Here is a 23,550-nt window from a genome sequence, read left to right as displayed (position 1 = left end):
TAAATGCTTCCTAAAAGACTGCCTTGCCAGTTTTGCTGAAAATTAAATGTTTCATATTAATTAATAAAGTTACCTCATAAACTTTGAGGTTTTTTTTTTTCCACTTCCTTGTCTTTCAGTGATTTGAGTGTTTTCTTTCTCCTTCCCTGTACCCCCTCACTCTCAAGGGAAATGCTTCAAATCATACACCTGAAGAACTACCATCTGCTATTGGTAGTACAATTTTTGACCTAAAATTCTTTCTAAATGCTTGCCAGGCTGTCCAGTTGTGAAAAACACCACCCTCTCCTGGATGCACTTTGCATCAGCCCTATTCCCCAGCCATTAGCGTTTTCCTATCTCCAGCCTTCCAGGACATCAGCTGGCTCTATCCATGTTAAGAAAACAAGGTACAGTGCAAACACAACTGGCAAGTGGTGGATTGCTGTTAAGTTTATGGCCTTCTCCTAACACTTAACCACCAATTAGCAGGGCACATGAGAAAACCATAGAGTTGATTTTTGCCCAGTTTTGAATTAACTGTAATTTCAGTGCAATATGAATGCAGAAGCATGTTACTTTGTGTGATTATTAACCCACCTTTTCAACTTTCTGTGACATCTTTCATTATCATAGTTGATAAATATAATTAGGGAGTTATAACTATACAAATGCTTAAATTATAATAGGATATTCAATTACATGGATATTGCTATATTAGAACAGTCAAATGTTTAGTAAATATACCACATCTTTTGAAAACATGAAAAAGAATAATAAAATAATCCATTTTTATTGGGTACTAACCTGTAATTATTAACTATAAAACTTTTGCTTAGACATTCAACTTCATTTTCACTTTATGTGGGAAATACTAAAACCCTCATATTAATTTTTCTACTAAATATAAATACTAGGCAAAAAATTATTAGGCATAATATAAAAAATAAAAACATCACAGATGTTTACTATAAGTGTAATGTCAATGAAATAATACTTTTAATAGAACATAGAATCAATGGCAGAGTGTATAACTGTAACTATAATTAGTAAAGTCTAGCATACGTAGACTGTCCATGAAGCAACTGTTTATATCATACCCATTTTTTATGGAGAATTTCAGTATACCTAATTGTAATTATGGTCGTATTTTAAGGGAAGAGTTCAAATGGAGGAATAAAAATTGTAGTACATTTTGCTCTAAAAAATAATATCTGTAATTATATTTATATTTGAAGAATTGTGTTAAATGAGCACAGATCTTTCATCATCAGGGTTAAGTTGTATAGCAGTGGGTTACTGACTGAGTATTTGACTACAGTTGAACTGCCCTTTGAGAACTTAAGGGATTCAGTAGATCCTTTACCTGGGAAAGTGGTCATTTTCATATACCTAGAAGTCTCTGTGTGGTTATGGACTGTGGGCCCACTTCTAGAGCAAGTATTAGCCGTCATTACCATTGCTTTTTGTTAACAGCAGTAGGGGCACAGATAAAAAATACTTTTTTTGTATGCGAGGAAGTACCATGGTTCCCATCAAGATAGGCTGATGGGCATTGTGTAAAGCATGGGTAAGGGATTTCCTGAGAAGATTCTTGCTCACTTAGCAGGATACTGAAAAGAGCAGATGGCAGGGTCTCAGAAACACTTTACCTCTGAAATTTTGCTTTTGTATGATTTAAAATTATACATGTTGTTTAACACCAAACTAGTTTCTTTCCATTATAATATATTTCATTTCTTTCCATTATAATATATTTGAATTTTGGTGTAGAAAAATGTGAACTAAACATTTTTGCTTGGAAAAATTAAAATATTTTCTTATAAACAAGAATTATGGAAGGAAGATCTCTCATGATCCCTCTGTAAGTCCAGGTCTTGAGTTCTGAAGGAAGAATTCTAGAATATAAAATGTTCATAATTAATGCCCTAGTGCAATATTTCCTCCCACCATTTCAACAACTGCCTATTGATGTATGATTTTGGATAAGACTTTCATGAAAAACTGCTTAGCTTAAACATTGATAATTAAACCTGTGATGTACAGTTAGCTTTTTCTCTATTTAATCAGGCAATTAAAATAAAAGTTATTGTCAAGAGTGTTCTTCAAGCACGGTTTCCCCTTTGAAAACAGACTTAAAATTTCTGACCATTCCCAGTCTGTAACTGAACTTTGTTGTAATAGTTTAACAAATGTGGGAAAGGAATGTAAACTCAAGATAAATCAGATTGCTGACCCTGAAAGTTAACTTTCTTTCCTTTTTCTTTTTTCCTCATTACTTGGTTCTGAAAAGAAACCTTTGCTCCTTTATTATATTTTTTTCCTACTTTCAATTTTTTAAATATGAAGCAAAAATCTTGGTATTCTTGAGCTAGAAGTTATATTAAATTATTGTTTCATTTCAGTGTTTGTTTTTATTTGGCAGACTACTTGAAAATGACCATAGTTGATTCTCAGCATCTGTGCTTAGCCAAGGGTGTTTTTTAATTCACATTAATTTCCTCATTATAATCCTTTAGAAAGCATTTAAAAATTTAGGTACAATTTGAATCATAAGTTCAGAAATAAGACAGTAATTTAATTTAAATAGAAATGTGGTACTATATTAATAAATTACTCACTAATTTTAGAATATTTGGCTGCTAGTAATTATTGCTAATATTCTATTCCTAAGTATAAAGTAATATAGCCAATGATTTTATTAATGTTCATCTTTAGTGCATGTTACCTAATGTGTGCATTTTCTTTAGTAACTAGTAGTTAAAAATCAGGGGAAAAGATATTAGATTTTTAGAGTCTTAGGCATATATTTAGACAAATGATTGTCTAGATAAAGTCTTATTCTTCCATTACTACATTAAATACTTTAAGTAAATAGGATTCTGTTTCCCCAGAGAAAATTGAACTTCCACACAGTTAATGAATGCCACAAATTATAAGGAGTGTCTCTACTTCTAGAAGCCTGAGTGATTAAATATGTTAAGTTATCTTAACATGGAACACAGTGCAAGATGGGTCTTATTGTTATTTATGTTATTAATGATGGATAGGATTTGATGCAGACAGAGGAGAGAGGTGTCTACAGTGTAGACCTTGGGAAAAATATAGAAGTGTGGACAGTACAGGTGGCTAGAATACCATTTGTATACTGATAGTAAATAGGCTTAGACTTGTAGGTTGTAGCTTTATCATAGAACACTTGGAATGTCATGCCGAAGTGTAACTTAGCCTTCTACCTTCTAAATGATTGAGTCCATTTAGCATTTCTGTCCACTACTTAAGTAACTTCTGTTGACTGGGCTCTCATGTTAGGAATCAATTCTTTTTCCTTGATATGATTTTTAATGTTAGAAAGTACTTCCTTTTATTTTTACAAAATCTGTGTCAGTATACATTCAGCTAATTGACAAACACTGTAGGCACTGAGAATAAATCCACATGTCAGATATTTGCGGATTCCTGTCATGCTTCCACTAAGTCTTTTTTGTATCCTGGGCTAGGATCACCAGATCCCTTAACTGAACTTCATTAGGCTTGGCATTGAATTCCTATCATCCTTGTCACTCTCTTCTAAGTAAATTTGTCTGGCACTCCTCCTGGAATTAAATGTTAATTCTTTCAGAGTACTAAACATTTGTTGTTGTTTTCAGATTATGTTTTTGCTTCATTTATAACCTCTAATATTACATAGTCATTTTCTTATAACCATGACAATATGAATTATTAGTTATTTTAATCAACTCCATATGAGTAATTTAATTCTAGAATGAAAATGACCTGTAGATAAGTATTTAAAATTTTTTCTTAATTTATTAATTATGTTATTGTTAATACACTATATAATTTATGCAGAGCACTTTTGCCTCATTATGATACCTAAAGTGTTACAGAAATCTTACAAGTAAAGTAGTATCCTCATTCAAAGTGTATGTTACTGAGGCATAGAGAAGTAAAATAATTTGTTCATCACAAAGCTTTGAAAAGATGCTCATGACCACTATACTAGAATGTTGAATCTCTGTTCCCATTAACGCTTTGTGTGTGTGTGATACCTTTACCAACTAATTGTGTTCGAAATTCCCATTAACTAAACAGTCTTCCACTTTTTATTTATGACAAAAAATTATTAAAGTGCTTAAATTTGTCCTTGTGTAGTATGTGTCAACACCAAGCAGCTTTTTAGTACTTCATTAAAAATGATCAGAAATAATAGAAGAAAGTGGTGGTTCTGTTACACTTGAATTTGAGAGAACAAAGAGGAAGGAACAACATCGATGTAAGTTAAAGTATGTCTAAAAGAGTTTTTTAAACTGTTTAGTGTCTGAAGTGCTTCAGGAACTCTGCCAGGTTTGATATTTCACTAGAAAGACTTACAGGATTCAGCATATAGATCTACTCATGACTAAGGTTTATTACAGTGAAAATACAGAGCAAAACCAGCAAAGGAAAAAGTTCATGAGACCAAGTCTGGAAGAAAGGACCCTCAAGCTACCAAAGTCCTCTCCCAGTAGAGCCATACAGGATGTGCTTAATTCCTCCAGCAAGGCAGAGGAAAATGTACAAAATATGCAAAGTGATGACTACCACAGATGCTCATTAGGGACCAAGTATCCAAGATTTTCATCTAGAGCTTTGTTACATAGCACCCTGACCCAGTTCATACCAGAATTCCAGATGCTAAGGAGGAAAGAAGAGTTGGGCATAGAGCATATTGTTTGCATAAGCAGAATAGGCATAGCAAGCCTCCTTTTCATTTAGAGAAAGTTTTCTCTCCTGGAAGGAACATCTTAGCAGCCGTATGCCAGATTCCAGTGAAGCACTAACCTTGCAGGTGGTTTTTTCCTGCAAGGGTAGGCAGTCTCAAGCCTACTGTGTTAGGTGTTATCTGAGATTTAACAGGCATTGGAGGATTTAGATACTCTTGTTCATTTGGTAATAATAGTAGACATGATTGAACTTGAAATTTCTCAAAAGTACAATTAAGGGTAGTTATTTTACTGAAGTCATTAATATGGTTGCATATCCATCTATTCCTCCAGCTGTTAATTTCAGTTACTGAAGGAATTGAGCTCCTATGCATGGAGTTACTTCTGCAACTAATATGAAGAGTTAAAGTATTAGGGACTTGTAAAATTATTGCTATCAATGTTTTATTATATTTCATTTGAGAGAAATAACTACTGCCATGTCATTCTGAATCATATATTTTATATTTTGGGCAATCTTAAATTATTGTTATTTTTAGAAATTACACATATATATAAAATTATGAGTAACAAATGATGTGGTATTAATGGTCATGTGATCATCTTGCTTACTAAACTGGAACCAGAACAAATAAGGCCTCCTGTCAAGCAGATAACTCTGCTTGAGAGAAGATAATGGTGGTGTTTTCTTTTTTTTCCTGTAGTATGAAATCAGAACACTGGGTGTTCTATTAGGTAGGTGATGTTGTCTCTTTTCAGTGGAGGACAACATGTGGCCAGTAAATAGCACAAGGTCTGACATCTAGCAGGTGTATAAATATTTATTGAATGAGTGAGTGAGTGAGTATGGGAGTGAAAAGTAGCCGGTGAGGTGTCTGGGAAGCTTACTTCATATAAAACCAGAGCATATGGGAAAAGGAAGGCCTCTGTGCCATTTAATAGACATTATCAGGGATTCTCCAATAATTTATTGTTCTCATCTAGCTGACTTCTGAATGTTGAGATAGAGAAGAATAGGAAGAGGAAATAAGGGGGATAATAGGAAGAGGAAATAAGTAAGGGGATCGGCTATGTAAGTTTTTCAAAATCCTGATTTCTCATGATAGGCCTTTCAAAGAGACTTTCCGGCCGGCGCCGCGGCTCACTAGGCTAATCCTCCGCCTGCGGCGCCGGCACACCGGGTTCTAGTCCCGGTCGGGGCGCCGGACTCTGTCCCGGTTGCCCCTCTTCCAGGCCAGCTCTCTGCTGTGGCCCGGGAGTGCAGTGGAGGATGGCCCAAGTGCTTGGGCCCTGCACCCCATGGGAGACCAGGAAAAGCACCTGGCTCCTGCCATCGGATCAGCGCACTGCGCCGTCCGCGGCAGCCATTGGAGGGTGAACCAATGGCAAAGGAAGACCTTTCTCTCTGTCTCTCTCTCTCACTGTCCACTCTGCCTGTCAAAAAAAAAAAAAAAAAAAAAAGAGACTTTCCAAAGTACAGAAGAAATGTGCACTCGGACTCCTTTTCTTTTTTCTTTTTCTTTTCTGTCTTAAAGACAGGCAGTTTTTCCACTCAGGATCTCAGAGGTTTTTTCTTTTTTTCAAGTCAAGTAATTGATATTTTGTTTTCCTTGAAGACTTCATAGATTTTTAGGAAGAAAGGCTGCTTGCTAAGGTAAGATTGCTGTCACTTCACCAAAATCATGTTTCCTTGTTTTCTTTACAGTCACACGCAGGAGCCTTCTCCGCAGTTGGCTCCGTCAGCAGCTGCAACTCGGAGCACAGAGGAGAGCCTGGAGAGCCCAGCCCCCAGCAGACCGGGCGTGGCCAGCCTCCCCACTGCTGCTGCCTTCAAGCCTGTGGCCTCCACTGGCGTTATCAAGTCACCAAGCTGGCAACGCCCAAGCCAAGCAGGTATTCCAAGAAATCTCTCTTTGCTCGCTTTTTTAAGGACATGTGGGTGGTTATGAAAATGTGTTCTGCAGTACATGATAGAATTCACTGGGGAAACCCATTTCCAACTACCTGAGATTTCAAAAGGACTCTAAAACAATAGCTGTAGCTTTTCTTTCTTGGGGCGTCTCAAACACTGTGTGTGTGTGTGTCTGGCCATGTTTCATTTGCTGTTCGTTAATTGTAGAATTGAGCACTTCCTTGTTTCCTAGATGACTCAGGAAGTAAATGTTGAATTCTTGGTTTCAGCTCTTCTTTCATAACGAACTGTATTGCTAAAAGGTTATCCTTGGGAGTGTAATAGTTTGGTTTCATGATACACACAGATAACAACAACAGAAGCATCTATTGCCATCAAATGACTGTTGAAGAATGGATCTGTTAGGTCTATTTAAAATTGCAGTGCAGGTGGGGAAGAGACATAGAACTAGAAATAGAACATTTACATGAGGGGAGAGAAGAGCTGGGGCTCATTCACTTCCACAGATAAATAGCTCTAAATAAAGTCACATAACCTGTTTGACCCTTAGCTTTCTGGTCTGCAAAACGAAGGAGGGCTAAATCATTTCCTGTTCCTCCCAACACAGGCAGAATTTATGATTATAAAATTAAGGTATTTCTTTCGAGGATGACGAGCCTGTCCTTTCAATGTTTCCACGCCCAAAAGCACCCTTCCCAAATGCTTTCCATTGTCCCTGGGTGACCTCAGCCAGGTTCCCTTTACTTCCCAGCTGTCATTAATATGTGGAGTTGTCTCTGCTGAACTTCGTATCCTCAAACCCATTGACCTGTTTGCTGATACTATGGCCCCTCAAATGCAGCATGTCTGCAGAGTCATTTCCTGTCTTAGAATGGCACGTCCACTCCATCACCAAAGCAAGAATGTGAACTAGATCCCAGCCTCATGAGCCTCGGAGTAACTAACATTTTTTGATTCCACTTCCTTGTGTTAAGTTTCTTCTCTCCTCCTTGTCGTCAGAGCTGCTGCCTTGGTGCGGCCTCTCCTCACTGCAGGTGACTTCTGACCTTCTTCCTGACCCTGTGTCTCCCTCTGATCCCATCTCCATACTGCGGCCTGTGCTCTCTCCAAAGCCCTGATTTGCCAGTGTCATCGTCCTTACCATGTCATTTAAGACCTGTTCAGTTGTTTTGTTTTTTGTATCTTTTTACTTTAGCCCTTACTAGCTTCTTATTATTCCCTCCAATTTATAACCAGTACTTAGTCACACACAACAGTACTTAGTCAGTACTTAGATATGCCTATTACTATCCTTTGAAAGCTCTTGCCTCTGTGGTAGAATGTACTTCTTCACTTAATCCCTAAATTTCTCATCTTTCCTCATCAGGTTTCACCTGAATATAGACAAGTACACAAGACAAGTATTCAAAATGTGATAAATTTAAGAACTGATCACATTTTATTCTTTAAGAATATTTTTGAAATTGTAGATTTTAATTAGTATCTTTATGTTCCATAGTATTTCAATATATTAGACACAGTATTTAATATATTTAAATACATTAATTAAGTACATTCCACGGTATTGAGATATATATAAACTCCTTTATTATAAACAAATTGTCTTTAAAAATAACTGGTTATTTATACAATTTATTTCATAGCATATGTGTTACATATTGCTAATTTTCAAAGAAGTGAGAAGTATTTACATTGTAGGAGAAAGGAAATTAACTATCATATATGATCTTGACGACATTAAAGAAAAGACTATTTTATTTATTTTAAAAATTTAAAACGTGGGACAGACATTCTGCCAAGAGGTTGAAACACCACTTATGATGCCTGCATTTCACATTGGAATGCCTGGGTTTGACTCTTGGCTCCAGCTCCATATTCCAACTTCCTTCTGTGCAGACCCTAAGAGGGAACAGTGCTGGCTCAAGAGGTTCAGTTTCTGCCACCAAGGTGGGAGATACGGATTGAGTTCCCAGTTCCCAACTTTGGCCCCTGTCCATTTGGGGAGTAAACCAACAGATGGAAACTGCCTCTCTGCCTATCAGTCTCTTTTTCTCTAAGTCTTTCTCTCTGTCTCTCTGTCTCTCTGTCTCTCTCTCTCTCTCTCTCTCTCAAATAAGTAAGTGAATGAGTAATGAAAACATGAAAATATCCTGATACCATTAGCCTCTGAAATTTCTGGACTATTAATGTAATTTAGTCACAGCTGTACTCTCGGGGGGAAATGCTGATGGAGGTTAGCCTCATACATTTTTAATTCTTTCTATTTATGTAAAGGCTCTGTGATGATACAGATTTATTGTAGTTATTTTATACGTGCATTTGAATACAGAAAATAACTTTCAAAAAATTCCTTTGGTGTGGTAACTAGAAGCTACAAGAGTGTTTTGTAAAATAGTGAGGCAAAGACTAAATTTTTGGTGTAGAAACTCAAGGGAGAACATAAGGTATTTGTACAACGGAGAGGAAACGCAAAAGTTTATGGACAAAATACCGCTCTGCCTCTTAAAGTAAAGTGAAAAGAAAAAAGTTCCAGCGCTTGTGGACTGCCTAGATAATACAATACAGCAAAATGACCTCAAGAGGGCAGCAGACCCCTTCGCTCTCTGAGTCCAGTTTGATTTGGTAGAATATTCAAAACAGACAAATCAGCAGCTATAATCATGATTCATACAGTATTTAAAAGATTGGCTTCTTTGTCCCAGACAATGTGAGCAAAGCTGTAACAGTATAAAACATTGTACATTATAAAACAATATTATAGAAAAAAATGTTCCTATTGTGAATTCATAATTAAATCACATCATAAGCCTTAACTCTAATCAGAATGTATTTCTCAGCTTCTGCTATTTATCTCGCTCAGGTCATAGAAATTGACACTTAATGTTGTTGGTTATATGAAAGTTACTTGTTTTCATTGTGTTATAAAATCATAAAATAATAAAATAAATATATAAAATTCCTAGCTATTCAAATTCTTTTACTCTACCCTACCCAAAGATAGATAGATAGATAGATACCTCAGGATCTACTCTTACTCTTTGAGAAATAGTTTCAAGAGCTTCTTAACACAATTTAAAAATCCTTTCGATTTTGAGGATAACTGTCTCATTAGGGGTACTTGTGTTTGTCACAGTTCTGTGAAAGTGACAGGGCCAACCAAAGGGACAAAGTCCAGACAGGTGAGCTACTGGGCCAGCTTAAGCCAAGATAAAGCAATAAGGCAGGTGTCTCCTTGCTCCTCTCATATTTAATGTTTCTGGCACCTTTCTCTTGACAGTTTATACCTGTGCTGCAGTGTTGGTGATAAAATGAACAAAAAAATGGATTTACTCCTGTCCACCCTCCCCTAACACAGAGGCCAACAAAGAATGACTATTGCCAGTGATATCATTTTAAATATAATTTCCACAGTTGAGTCAGGGGGAGAAGATCAAAATTATGAAATTGGAATCTGTGACTTGCTTAGATGACCCTGAAATCTGTTTAACGGATTTTAGCCAGAACTAGTTAAAAATGGAATAGAAAATATCAGAATACTTTAATATAATAAGTATTTGAACATATCAAGTATAGGTATTATTTATGGAGATGATGTGTATGTACATACATGCCACATAAATGTCTATTCTGAATCAGATAGTAAGGTGTATTTCTGACTGTGTCTTACAGTTCAAGAAAAGTTTGGAAGTCATTGATTTAAATAAGTATTTTAACCACATTTGTCTGCTCAGTGAGTGATGGCTAATGTGATTTTGAAATCCATCCCCTCTACCCCACAACAAAAGACTGTGTTGAAAGGGTTGATTCAAAGTTTAAAACTGACCAGTGTAGTCTGAGCCTGACATGGGTTTCTATTAATCCTTTGCAATTCTGACTTAAATCTCAGTTCATTTCACTTGAGGTATTAGATAGCCAGTGTTGCCCAGACAGCTTGCCAAGAGCAGAGTACCGCCATACCAGCTTGGCAAATGGGAAAGTGGCTGTGTATGAACTGCATCATGGTTTGGATGGGATCATCATGTTTGTGTAATCAGGCACATACTTCAACATAAACCACCACATCCATTCACACAAGCCTGCCTGTGACTGAGAGACAGGTAAATATTTTATGTTACACAGTGTTAAAAAGTTCATACTCTGGATGAAAGTATTAAGATACAAAAAAAGAAGGAATCCAACCTTGAGTTTTATATAAGCTGGCAGTACTACTGCCTACTTGCCCCATGTCTTTGATAATGCTTCCACAACTGAGATATTACAGTCTCTTTAGAAAGAGTGACTTGACTCTGAAAAGATACATAAAAGGTGAGATTTTTCAGAATCTGGGACATATAATTTTAAATTTAAATTGTAATTACATTTGTATGTGTAACAAATTTTTATGCTCAAAACCTTCCTATTATATGTAATTCATGAATGGCTAGATAAATAATTTCTATAAACTTAATGATAAGAGTTTAAAACATGTTTCTGTATATATATTAACATATGTATGTATATAAATGGCTTAGTTTGCTATGTAATGATTTTCCTAAATCCTGTGTATGTTATGGATACCAAATGAGATAAATTTAGTTAGATATAACTATACATAAAAATATTATTATCTTACCAAATATAGTCAAATGTGTTTCGTAAATCCAGGCTTCAAATTATGAAGGGTCATTATATGTTGGAACACATTAGTTTTCTAATTTTAGTCTAATCATATTCAAAATGAGGGTGATTAATTTCCTAGAATAGAAGCAGTGCCTTGCTGAGTGAGGCCACATTATTCATTGAATCTAGTTTTCTGATTGATGGTGGCCCTGCCCTTTGGGGAAGAATCTTGGAAAACTAGCATTTCTGAGCCTGTGCTTTCATCGTCTATTAAAATAAGGGTCTACAAGTACCCCTTATAACATTGTTGTGAAAGCTACTTGATGTGACAGTGTATTGAAGTATCTGGGACATAGAGAATACTCAAGAAAGTTTAGTGTTTTTTTTTTTTTTTTTTTTAAGATTTATTTATTTATTTGAAAGAAAGAGAGAGAGAAAGAAGTCTTCCATCGGCTGGTTCACTCCCCAATTGGCCACAATGGCCGGAGCTGTGCTGATCCTAAGCCAGGAGCCAGGAGCTTCTTCTGGGTCTCCTATGTGGGTGCAGGGGCCCAAGGAATTGGGCCATCTTCCACTGCTTTCCCAGGCCATAGCAGAGAGCTGGATCGAGTGGAGCAGCCAGATCTCGAACCGGCACCCATATGGGATGCTGGCGCTTCAGGCCAGGGGCGTTAACCCACTGCACCATAGTGCTAGCCCCGAAAGTTTAGGTTTCAATTTTTTTATTTCTTTTGTTACAACATTAATATTTTGGGCTCTATTTTTATGTAAAATGTTTAGATTTTTTTAAAGTGATTTATTTATTTGAAAGATTTACAAAGAGCAGAGAGAGAGAGGGAGAGAGAGAGAGAGATCTTCCACGTGGTGGTTCACTCACCAGATGGCCATAAGAGTGGGGGCTGTGCCAGGAGCCAGGAGTTTCTTTTGTGTCTCCCACATGTGTTCAGGGGCTCAACAAACACTTGGACCATCTTCTGCTGCTTGCCCAGGCACATTAGCAGGGAGCTGGATTGGAAGTGGAGCAGCCAGAACTTGAATGGGCACCTTTATGGGATGCCCACATCACAGGCAACAGCACTACACCACTATGCCGACCCATGTTTACATTCCTTTTTTTTTTTAAATAAGTGAAGTAGTTATTTTTATTTGCAGCTTTTTTGTTGCCATGATTATCTTTTTTTAAGGTTTTTTGTTTTTTTGTTTTTTTTTTTTTTTTGTTTTTTTTTTTTTGAAAGAGAGTTACAGAGAGAAGTAGAGACAGATAGAGAAGTCTTCCATCCACTCACTGATTCACTCCACAGATGGCCGCAATGGCTGGAGCTGTGCTGATCCGAAGCCAATAGCCAGGAGTTTCTTCTGGATCTCCCACGTGGGTACAGGGGCCCTAGGACTTGGGGCCATCTTCTGCTATCCCAGGCCATAGCAGAGAGCTGGATCGGAAAAGGAGCAGCCAGGACCAGAACAGTGCCCATATGGGATACCAGTGCTGCAGGCCAGGACTTTAACCTGCTGCGCCACAGCGCCAGCCCTGTGTTTAGATTCTTAACAGTACTTTCTGTCACCTTACAGACTTAGGCCAGCATTCTGCAGCCTGACTTTGTAGTAGTACCTCATATTCTTTATGGTCCAGACAAGCTAATCATGAGTTCATACCATTCCTTGGGCATGCACCTTTGTCCTTTGCAACTCTTTTTTATTTTGTAATGTTTTTCCTGTGCCCTCTGTCCCTAACTGATTTCTATTCACCCTTTAAGATCATGTGTCACTTTCTTTGTAAAGCTTTGCTGAGCCCTCTAAATAATCACTTACTCTTGCTCTGTGTTCCTACAAAATTTCGATTGTGTCTTTATCATAGCATTCACTGTGTTCATTTTAATTGTTTACATATGGGTCTTTTACCACTGTTTTTATATTCCCTTAAGGATTGGGACCGAGAGTTATTAATCTTAGTTTTATAGCACCTAAACAATACCTGGCACAGTTTATGAGCCCTCAGTAAATGTCCTGAGTATGTGAGTGATAGGCAGTTTGTCTTATTTTGTAAATCAACTTTATATAATTTGAAGGACACCTACTTCATTTGTTAGAATATCATTCTGTCCTCCTACTAGACCTGAAATCTCCATGATAATCATTGAACAAAAGTGGAAATACATAATTCTCTAAGGGGGAGGGGAGCCCACTGTCTCCGAGGTATTAGCCTCCTCTGAGAGTTAAAGATTGCAAGCACAGGCAGTAGTACAATCAGTGGCATATTACTTCCAGAGACTTGAAAAAATAAATGATAATTGTTCTGAAGGCCTATGCCAAGAATTTTTCTTCTCTCAAAGAAAATGGAAATTTATGACACATAAAGAACCAAGCAGTGGAGTGTGGAGGTAATAGTCAAGATGTGGTAGCACCTGTTTTCTCACTGTGGACAAATTAACTCGGATGTACCAAAATAGAACATGAAAGTCAGCAAACTACAAGGCCCCAGTCGGAAGGCAGTGAGGTATGTATCAGTGGAAAGCAGGGAGAGAAGCTGGATGGAGTTCCCATGATAGCATCTTGAGATGGAATATGTATTCCGTTTGTAATGAAGTCTCATTTTATAGAAAAATAAAAGTTTAATGTGCCTGAAGAAAAATCACATTGTCAACAGCCCTTAAACATTTTTAAAAAGAGACCATGTTGGAGAGGAAAAGATACATGCAAAACTCGCAGAGAATGTTTGGCTTCTTAAGTGGAAGGCAAATCGTTCAGGACTGTCCAGTAGGCAGGGAGAAAGGTGGGTGAGTTAGTGTGGGCCTGGTCAGAAAGGGCTTTGAACCTAAGAGTGTGGACTTGGTGCAGTTAAAAGATTTGTGAGCTGGGAAGCAGGCAAAATCAGATTTGCTTTATTAAAATATAAGCATAGCTTTAATGTGTTTAAAAGATCATTATGAATTCAGAGTAGAAATTAAGATTGGGCTTCTGGAGACTATTTAAGAAGTTGTTAAGATAATCTGGAATAGAGATGTTGGTAATGATTATTATCCCAGGCAGTGGCAATGAGAAGAGAGAGATTTCCATGGGAAAGGAAAGAGTTCCATGGCAAAACTGCTAGGTACTTCCACTTGAACCACTGCTTTCCCAGAACTTGATTCCTTATCGGGTATTTTTGGAGTCTCTGTTAAAACATTGGGGCATGATTATATTCATTTTGGAGAAACTATACTTGGTTCTGAGCAGTCCACACCATGGCACAGAAATTAGACTGAACATATCTTTAGGTTCCTTTCCTTTCCTTTTTTTTTTTTTTTTAAGATTTTATTTATTTATTTGAGAGGTAGAACTACAGACAGAGAGAGGAAGAGACAGAGAGGGAGAGAGAGGTCTTCCATCTGTTGGTTTACTCCCCAAATGGCCACAACGGCTGGAGCTGGGCCAATCCAAAGGCAGTAGCTTCCTCCAGGTCTGCCACGCTGATGTAGGGGCCCAAGCACTTAGGCCATCTTCTACTGCTTTCCCATTGCCGTAGGCAGACAGCAGGATCGGAAAAGAAGCAGCTTAGTCAAGAACCAGGCCCATTTGGGATGCCTGTGCCACAGGTGGAGGCTTGGCCTAGTATGCCACAGCTCCATCCCTGATAGGTTTAAGTTTTCTATGCAGTGTAATTTGTCAGCTTATAACATACAAATGTGGATTGATTATACCTTGTAGCATATTTATACTATACTTGAGAAATTCATTAAAGTTTGCTTTGATAAAATAACTGGTTAGTTATTTGTTCAATGGGTCAACTTTATACAGCCTTTTCTCAGATAAGAGCATTTATTTCTTTGTTTATTGCTGCAAATGTGAGATTGGTAACCTTGCATGATCCTCAGTACATTGTTTGGCTTTGCAGAAGGCAGTGTATAACATGTTGTCATGGAATAGACATTTTAGTTTATTTATTTGAAAGAGATTGAGAGAGAGAGTGCTCTCCCATTCACTGGTTTACTCTCCAGATGCCTGCAGTAACCAGGGCTGGCCCAGGGCTGCAGCTGGGAGGAAGGAATGCAATCCAGGTCTCCCTTGAGGATGACAAGAACCCAATTACTAAAGCCATCACCCTTGCCTTCCAGGGCGTGCATTGGCAGGAAACTGGGATTAGGAACAGGAGCCTGGGATCAAACCCAGATACTCCCTTGTGGAATGCACATATCTTAATCACTAGGCTAAATGTCTGCTCTGGAAATAGACATTTTGAGTTGGATTTTTCTTCTGAAACAAAAGAATGGTCTTAGAGCCTATTAGTCAGAAATTAAATAAATTATTTTATTTGTATGTAGTTCAGAAAAGTGTAAATATGAACGTCTTTCAAATTTTTTGCATTAATTACAGTTTTTTCTCATTCTTATTTTTAAAATATGTTGATTGTGATAGCATCTGTAATGATTTTAATAAATGCATTAAGATTATATCTTTAATAAATAGCCTATTTCTCGCTCTCATTTTTTTTAAGTCACTTTCACTTATTTTCTGTTTTGGACATTGTTGGACTAAGCTAATTTGATTTTTTTAAATTTAAGTCAGAGACACAGAGAGAGAGAGAGAGAGAGACAGAGATAGAGATAGAGACAGCAACAGAGATCTTCCACCTGCTGGTTCACTCCCCAATTGGCTGCAGTGCCTGGAGCTGGGCCGATCCGAAGCCAGGAGCCAGGAGCCTGGAGTCTTCTCCAGTTCTCCCACGTGGGTGCAGGGGCCCAAGAACTCAGGCCATGTTTTGCTGCCCTCTCAGGACTTTATTAGCAAGGAACTGGATCACAAGTGGAGCAACCAGGTCCTGAACGAAGCCGGCACCACAGGTGGCTTTACCCACTATGCCACAGCGCCTGCCCCTGCTCTCAGTTCTTCACAGAGATGCCCACGTGATCTGTCAGGTGTACTCTCTTCATTGCTTCTCTTCATTCAACTTTTCTATCATGCTTACCACAAAAATAAATAAATAACCAACCAATCTAGTTCTTACTCAGAAAATTGAACTATACATTACCTAATAGCACCATTTTCTATAGAAAACAGTGTCACTTTATTTCATAGAGCAATTTAAAATAAAATGTTATGTTTTCTTTCCCAGTAGTTAATGTTGTCTAGCAGTGCTGAAATCTTTCTTCTTTTCTTTGGCAGTTTTTATGGTGAGTCCGGATAACACTACCATGAAAACTTTTTTTGTTTAAAGATTTATTTATTTGAAAGGCAGAGTGACAGAAAAGGAGACACAGAGATATTCTATCTGCTGATTCAGTCCCCAAATTATCGCAACAGCTGGGGCTGATCCAAACCAAAATCAGAAACCAGGTAGTCCGTTCAGATCTCCCACATAGTTGCAAGGACTCGAACACTAGAGTTAGCAGCTGCTGCTTCCCAGGAGCTGTAGGAGAGAGCTGGATTGGAAGCAGGGCAGCTGGGGTTCAAACCAAGATGCACAATTGAGTCCTGTTTACTTTCACATCCCTGATACTAGCAAGAAATTGATGGATTTCTGTTTTTTTACTTTTATTAAAACATGGAGGCTGGCATTTTAATGAGGATTATAAAGGCATTTGATATTTTGGTAATATACTTACTACACAATATATTTTAATATTAGACAATGTTCAGCTTTGATATTGCATATGGAAAAAATACCTGTTTTCCTACATTCTTATTAAGGCATCATTCCTTTTATGTGAATGAAATGAATTAATTAGTTCTTTTTAGTGAATAACTTTTTTCATTATAAAGCACTTTGGTAGGTACTAAAAGGCAAGGGCTTTTAATTAATGTAGAATGTAAACATTGATGATTCGTTTTTAGAACATAAGCTTTTTTTGAAGAAGTATGGCACAGATAAACTATAAATATAAAAGTGATCATTTGAAGGCCTTGTAAATTTCTTATGGTCAAAAGAAAAAGGAGAAAGAACACAAACATTATTTTTCTTAAGTTGTTTTTTTATTATTATTTGAAAATCAAGGGAGAGACAGAGAGAAAGAGATCTTCCACCTGTTGGTTCACTCCCCAAATGACTGCCACAGTAAGAAATGGGCCATGCTGAAGACAGTAGCCGGGAACTCCATCCAGATCTCCCACGTGGATGGCAGGACCCAAGCACTTGGGCCATTATCTGCTGCCTTCCCAGGCCCATTAGCAAGGAGCTGGATCTGAATCAGAGCAGCCAGGACTCCAACTAGTGCTCTGATAATGGGACCCATTGTCACAGTTGGTAGTGTACCTGTTGTGCCACAATACTGGCCCACAAGCTTGGGTTTTGAGAATGAATATTTAATTGTCTCAGGGATATTCATTTGGGAATTTGGAGCTCATGAATACAGTAGGAAGCCTAAAAGGCGACAGACTACCTCATTTAACAGTAGAATAGCATGCATCACTGGTTAGTAGTCAATACTTTCAGCTTAAGAGTGCCTAGTAAAGTAATACCATTAAAGTTTTAAATTAAAATGAGAATCATTTTACCAATAAGGTAGCAGTCTGAGAGATATCAAAGAATTGGCCAGTGTCCTATACTGAGTTGAAGTCAGTTATTTTGTTTCTGAATAGTTTATTTTCCTGTGTCATAGATAACGTCAATGAATAAATGTAAGGAGGGCTAATTTTCTTAGGAGAGGACAAAACGGGATTCTTGACTTTGACAGGGAGAATAGATCGACTAGCAACTGCTAAGATCCATTTCAGTAACATTTTCTTTGCATTTAAATTCCATTTTTGAAATTTGATCATTTAGCTAAGAATCCAGCTAATTCAACTCTTTATCATACTCTGATGTGTGCTACATTTTTATCAATCAAGAAAAGCTTATTTTCTTCATTCTAGTAGAGCTTTGGAGAAATCTGTTGTTTTGCGTTTTTTTTTTTTTTCCTTTGAGGAGGAGGACTCATATATTTATGAGATTTGATTAGATCAAACACTGAATAATGCTCATCCCAGTTATAAGTGGATATAAATTCTATCTTTTACTTGAAATCTAAAGGAGATAGGGGTGAAAAAGGAAATTACTGTTTCTACAGCCATCCCAAATTTCATTGTAGGGTTTGCACTGTAGTAATACATCGAGATAACTAGATTTGTCTAGCTAAGATGGATAGATTTATTGGTTCCATTTTAAAATTTTATATGAATAAGTAAACTGCTACCAGTTTCATGTGTTTCATCTCTTCTAATAGTGTTTTATTGCCATCTGCTCCCCTGCATTTTGACATCATTAAGGCCTGAGTAGAGCTGTCCACTGTCAAAAGTGTGGTGTGAAGCATGTAAATATGCTCTCTGTCCTTATACAGCAAGTAGGTCTTTGCTGAGAATCATGGTTCTCAGGTAAGAAAAAGTGGAAGTAACAACCACTAAGCTGCCTGCTTTCTTTTTCTCCAAATGTTCTTTTATTAGCATTTATTTCCCAGTTGGAAGCTTGCCAGTGCTGATACAGGTGCACATCTGTGAGAGCGCTTCTTTCCCCCCAGTTTCCTTTTACCCTCAGATTAAAATATTAAATGGTTTATAAAGGAAGATACCTACTCATATTCATAAATGCTTTTTATAAAGAATTATTGCTCCTTACTAATTGATATGCATATTTTAAGCTGAGGGTTGACAGACCATGGTCCTGGGTCACACTATCCCACTACCTGATCTTTGTCAGTAGAATTATTGGAGCACAGCCGTGTTCGCTTGTTCACAGATTTTCTTTTTTTTTTTGATAGGCAGAGTGGACAGTGAGAGAGAGAGACAGAGAGAAAGGTCTTCCTTTGCCGGTGGTTCACCCTCCAATGGCCGCCGCGGCTGGCGCGCTGCGGCCGGCGCACCGCGCTGATCCGATGGCAGGAGCCAGGAGCCAGGTGCTTTTCCTGGTCTCCCATGGGGTGCAGGGCCCAAGCACCTGGGCCATCCTCCACTGCACTCCCTGGCCACAGCAGAGGGCTGGCCTGGAAGAGGGGCAACCGGGACAGAATCCGGCGCCCCGACCGGGACTAGAACCCGGTGTGCCGGCGCCGCTAGGCGGAGGATTAGCCTATTGAGCCGCGGCGCCGGCCTGTTCACAGATTTTCAGGAGCTGCTTTCATGTTACAATGGCACAGTTGAATAGCTGCAAAACAGTTCATAAGGCCCACAGTTGCTCTTTATAGCAAAAGTTTGTTAACTATGTGTTTAAACCATGTAAATAAGAGAAACAATGTGTGATAATTCTACACAGGGAATGCAAATTTTTCTTGGGAGCCATGAGCACCCTTGGCAGCATTAATCCTAAAACACTCTGGTTGCCAGTTTGCTTATCTTTGTCACCCTCAAAAAGATAATCTCTTCAGGGGCATACATCTTTTCCTTCTTGAATGTATCTCTCATACCGGAAGAATTCTTAGATCTAAGAACATTTGTGTTGGGCCATCCCCATGACATAGTGGGCAAAGCTGCTGCTTTCCATACTGGCACCCATATGGATGCTGGTTCGAGTCCAGGCTACTCCATTTCTGATACAGCTCCCTGTTAATGCACCTGGGAAAGCAGTGGAACATGGCTCAGGTCCTTTAAGTCCCTGAATGCACGTGGGAGACCCTGAAGAAGCTCCTGGTTCGAGTTGGCTCAGCCCCGCTGTTGCACCATTTAGGGAATGAACCAGCAGATAGAAGATCACACTCTCTTTCTCACCCTCTCTCTCTCTAACTGTTACTCTCAAATAAATAAATAAATAAATAAATCTCTTTTTTTTTTTTTTGAGATTTTTTTTTTAAAGAGAGGGAGAGACAGAGAGGTCCTCCAGCCACTGGTTCACTCCCCAAATGGCCTCAACAGCTGAGGATGGGCCGATTCGAATCCAGGATCCAGGAGCTTCTTCAGGGTCTCCCACGTGCATGCAGGGACCTAAGGACCTGGGCCATGTTCTGCTGCTTCCCCACGCCATAAACAGAGAGCTGGATTGGAAGAGCAGCCAGGACACCAACCGGTGCCCATATTGGATGACAACCCTGCCAGTGGAGGTTTAGCACCTACTATGCCACTGTGCCAGCCCCTAAATAAGTAAATCTTTAAAAACAAACAAGCAAACAAAAAAAACTTGTGAACATACTTCAAAAGGTTCATGGATGGACAGTGCCGCGGCTCACTAGGCTAATCCCCGACCTGCGGCACCGGCACCCGGGTTCTGATCCCGGTTGGGGCGCCAGATTCTGTCTGGGTTGCTCCCCTTCCAGTCCAGCTCTCTGCTGTGGCCTGGGAGGGCAGTGGAGGATGGCCCAAGTGCTTGGGTCCCTGCACCCGCATGGGAGACCAGGAGGAAGCACCTGGCTCCTGGTTTTGGATCGGCGTGGCACGCCGGCTGTAGCAGCCATGTGAGGGTGAACCAATGGAAGGAAGACCTTTCTCTCTCTCTCTCTCTCTCACTGTGTAACTCTGCTTGTCAAAAAAAAAAAAAAAGAGGTTCATGGGAAAATAGAAGTAAATTTATTTTGGCATGAAAAATGTTAATCTGCAAGGTTTTTTTTTCGTAAAATACATTTTTCCAAAGACCTCTTGTATATTCTAGAAGTAGTGTTGTCAAATGAGTGGATGCTTTATTTTTTAACCATAAAAGACCTACGTTAGACTGTGATGATGACATATATGAAGTCTTTTACACATTCAAGAAACTAAGAAAACACTTTACTGTAATTTTTATATTTTACCATATCTGATATTCAGCATATTGTTTGACATGGGGAAATTTTCTTTTTCTTTCTGCCTAATGTTTTGCTTTGCTTTGTTTATTGGCCACATAATTCTATTCATATAAGTAAGTAGAACTTAAAGTAATCTTTTTCTTTATTTCTGAGTTTAGACTACTTTTTCACTTATGTAGACAGATGATTGGTGAGAAAAATGATAAAAGCAAATCCGTATATGTTTCATGTTATTTTGGGAATAAGACTTTTCAGAATTCAGATACAATGTGAGTATAAAATTGAATGTATGCCCTTACAGTTTTCTCATTCAACTATGAGCAAAATTCTACAGCTTTAATATTTTAAATAAGTTCTTAGCTCACAGAGTCTATTCAAATTTATTGGTGATTCCCTTTAGAATTTCTGAGGTATTATATATATCCTCAATTTTGTTTTTACTTTTTGAATACCTAATTTGACTTTTTTCTTTTTTTTTTCTTTTTACTCTTTATTCCTTTCTGTTGATCAGTTATTGTGTGGACTTACATGGACTTGTTTTTCCATTATGAAATTAAAAATTGGAATAGTAGTATTGAGATTATTTAGCAAATACCGTGATAAACAATTTTTTATTTTAATTGAATGATGGCAAAACCAGATAAATTAAGATCTCCTATCAGGAAGGCACATGTTAGATTTCTTTTACTTATAACTCTGAGTGGAAGTTTTCTTTGTAAAGTCAATTAATAGAGAGAAAAAGCCAACTATGTATATATGAAATTTTGATGATGTGTGATATAAGAAATTAAAAAGAGAACTGAACCTAATCTAAATCCCCACACTCACTTTAATTAAGACACTTGAGATCCAGTTTAATCTGGGTTCTTAAAGTTGAAAGGCTGGTTGCTAATGGAAGAAACTAACCTCCTGAAGTTGCGGAAATATTTGATACTTAGCCTTGGGTGCACCTGTTCCAATTCTTTACGGCATACATACCAGCATTCTCCACTGCTTAAAGAAATGATAATAGTTTAATCTGTTCAATTTTGCTTTTAATCATTGAGTTAAAAAAATCCTTGATTCTATTTAATAAAAATTACACAAACCTTCAGAATGTCCTCTGATCCTAGATCTTGGTTTAACGTTTTTCATTTCTGTTGGGTATGATTTCATGCCTGGATTATGAAGAGTAGACTGTTGTTTCTGCTTTCAACATAAAGGGCTTGACAGACAAAATGCACAGATTCTATGCTTCTCTTGGCCACCATCTGTTTGAGATGGTTGGGGAAGGGGCAGAGAATAAAGCAATAATATGCAAGCATGTTGCCATCCCTGCTGCCCAATTTAGGATGTGTAAAATTTCTACCATACTTGGGGGAACATATTCTCTGAGATGTTGAATTACAATACTTTTTCTCCCCTAGAGTGCCAGAACATCACTTTGATGTTGCCCAGTTATTTAGCTGCACTGTTTTTAACAGGAATACCCTTTGCAGCCGAGCAGTTGTTTTTCACACTGTAAACTCACGTATACTTCTGTCTTGTAAGGACTGTTAACGGTTGTTTTCTCTTTGGGGGGAGAGCATTAGTATTTGTTGGTATTTTCAGTATTAGTCCTACTTCTGACTCAATTAGAATGAAATATTACAGTATTTTTTAGTAAAGAATAAAAAAATTCATATTATGATTCTGCCTAGATTTGTCCCCGTAATTTCTTTGCTGTTTTGTCTTAATACAAAGATTGCAGTTGAAGTACTCATACCAATGTGGAGGTTGTACAACAAAGTGGATCCAGTGATGTTTCTCTTTTTAAGCTGTTTATACAAATTCTCTTAAATGTTTCTCAGAATGTGAGGAATCCAGCCTTATGTCTTTCTGTTTTATTTCAGGAATTCTTAAAATATTAATTATAGTGGCAAAAAAGTATGGGAAGCCAGGTTTAGGGAAAGAAAGTAATGTTTCTGTGGGGAACTAATCTAATAGAATACATAACAGGGTAAGAAGTAAAGTTATTAGGGACACCAGAGCAAATGAAAAATAATGGTTTCATACATTATTCCTAAATTTATTTGAGCAGGCTCAGTAAGGAAATTAAGATAGCAGAGATCATCCTAACTCTCATTATCTCTGCCTCTGAACTGACCTGGAAGTCAGTACCTGCGTTCAGATCATATTTGAGGAGATCCTGCCTTCCCATTATAATCGATCAAAGCAGAGACTGGCAAGGAGTTTGGCATACAGTAAGTGCATAATAAATACTTGGTGAATGGCTGCATAGACAGATAGAGACAGACAGACATGGTGCTGGTTCCCAAGTTCTCCACCATCCTCCCTATGCTGGCTTCCATGCTGCATTCTCCTGGTTCTTCTCCTACCTCTCTTTCTGTCCCTCAGGTGTCTGTTGTTTGCTTCCTGCCTGAGGAGCTCTCCTAGTTTCATGCTGAACTTTCTCTGAACAGAGTCATGGACTCCATGATTCAAATCTCATCAATATGCTGATGAATCTGAATCAGCTCTTTTAGCTCGGATTATTCTCCTGTGTTCGTGTATTTAAAAGACTGTAATGGTGGCCGGCGCCGCGGCTCACTAGGCTAATCCTCCGCCTAGCGGCGCCGGCACACCGGGTTCTAGTCCCGGTCGGGGCGCCGGATTCTGTCCCGGTTGCCCCTCTTCCAGGCCAGCCCTCTGCTGTGGCCAGGGAGTGCAGTGGAGGATG

The 23,550-nt window shown here is 38.2% G+C and overlaps 1 protein-coding gene across 17 annotated transcripts in view; it reads left to right on the top strand.

The window, feature by feature from the left end:
* Positions 1 to 23,550, top strand: part of PDLIM5 (PDZ and LIM domain 5) — a 220,801-nt gene that overhangs the window by 160,443 nt on the left and 36,808 nt on the right. For all 17 annotated transcript variants that reach the window (XM_070047851.1, XM_070047856.1, XM_008267586.4 and 14 more), the window contains one exon: positions 6,391 to 6,578. In XM_070047851.1, coding sequence (XP_069903952.1) covers positions 6,391 to 6,578 — 188 coding nt within the window. The remainder of the gene's footprint in view (positions 1 to 6,390; positions 6,579 to 23,550) is intronic.

This window comes from Oryctolagus cuniculus, chromosome 8 (assembly GCF_964237555.1).
Source record: "Oryctolagus cuniculus chromosome 8, mOryCun1.1, whole genome shotgun sequence".
Lineage (NCBI taxonomy): Eukaryota > Metazoa > Chordata > Mammalia > Lagomorpha > Leporidae > Oryctolagus > Oryctolagus cuniculus.
Note: the sequence above shows the minus strand (reverse complement) of the source record. Positions and strands in the feature narration are given on the sequence as shown.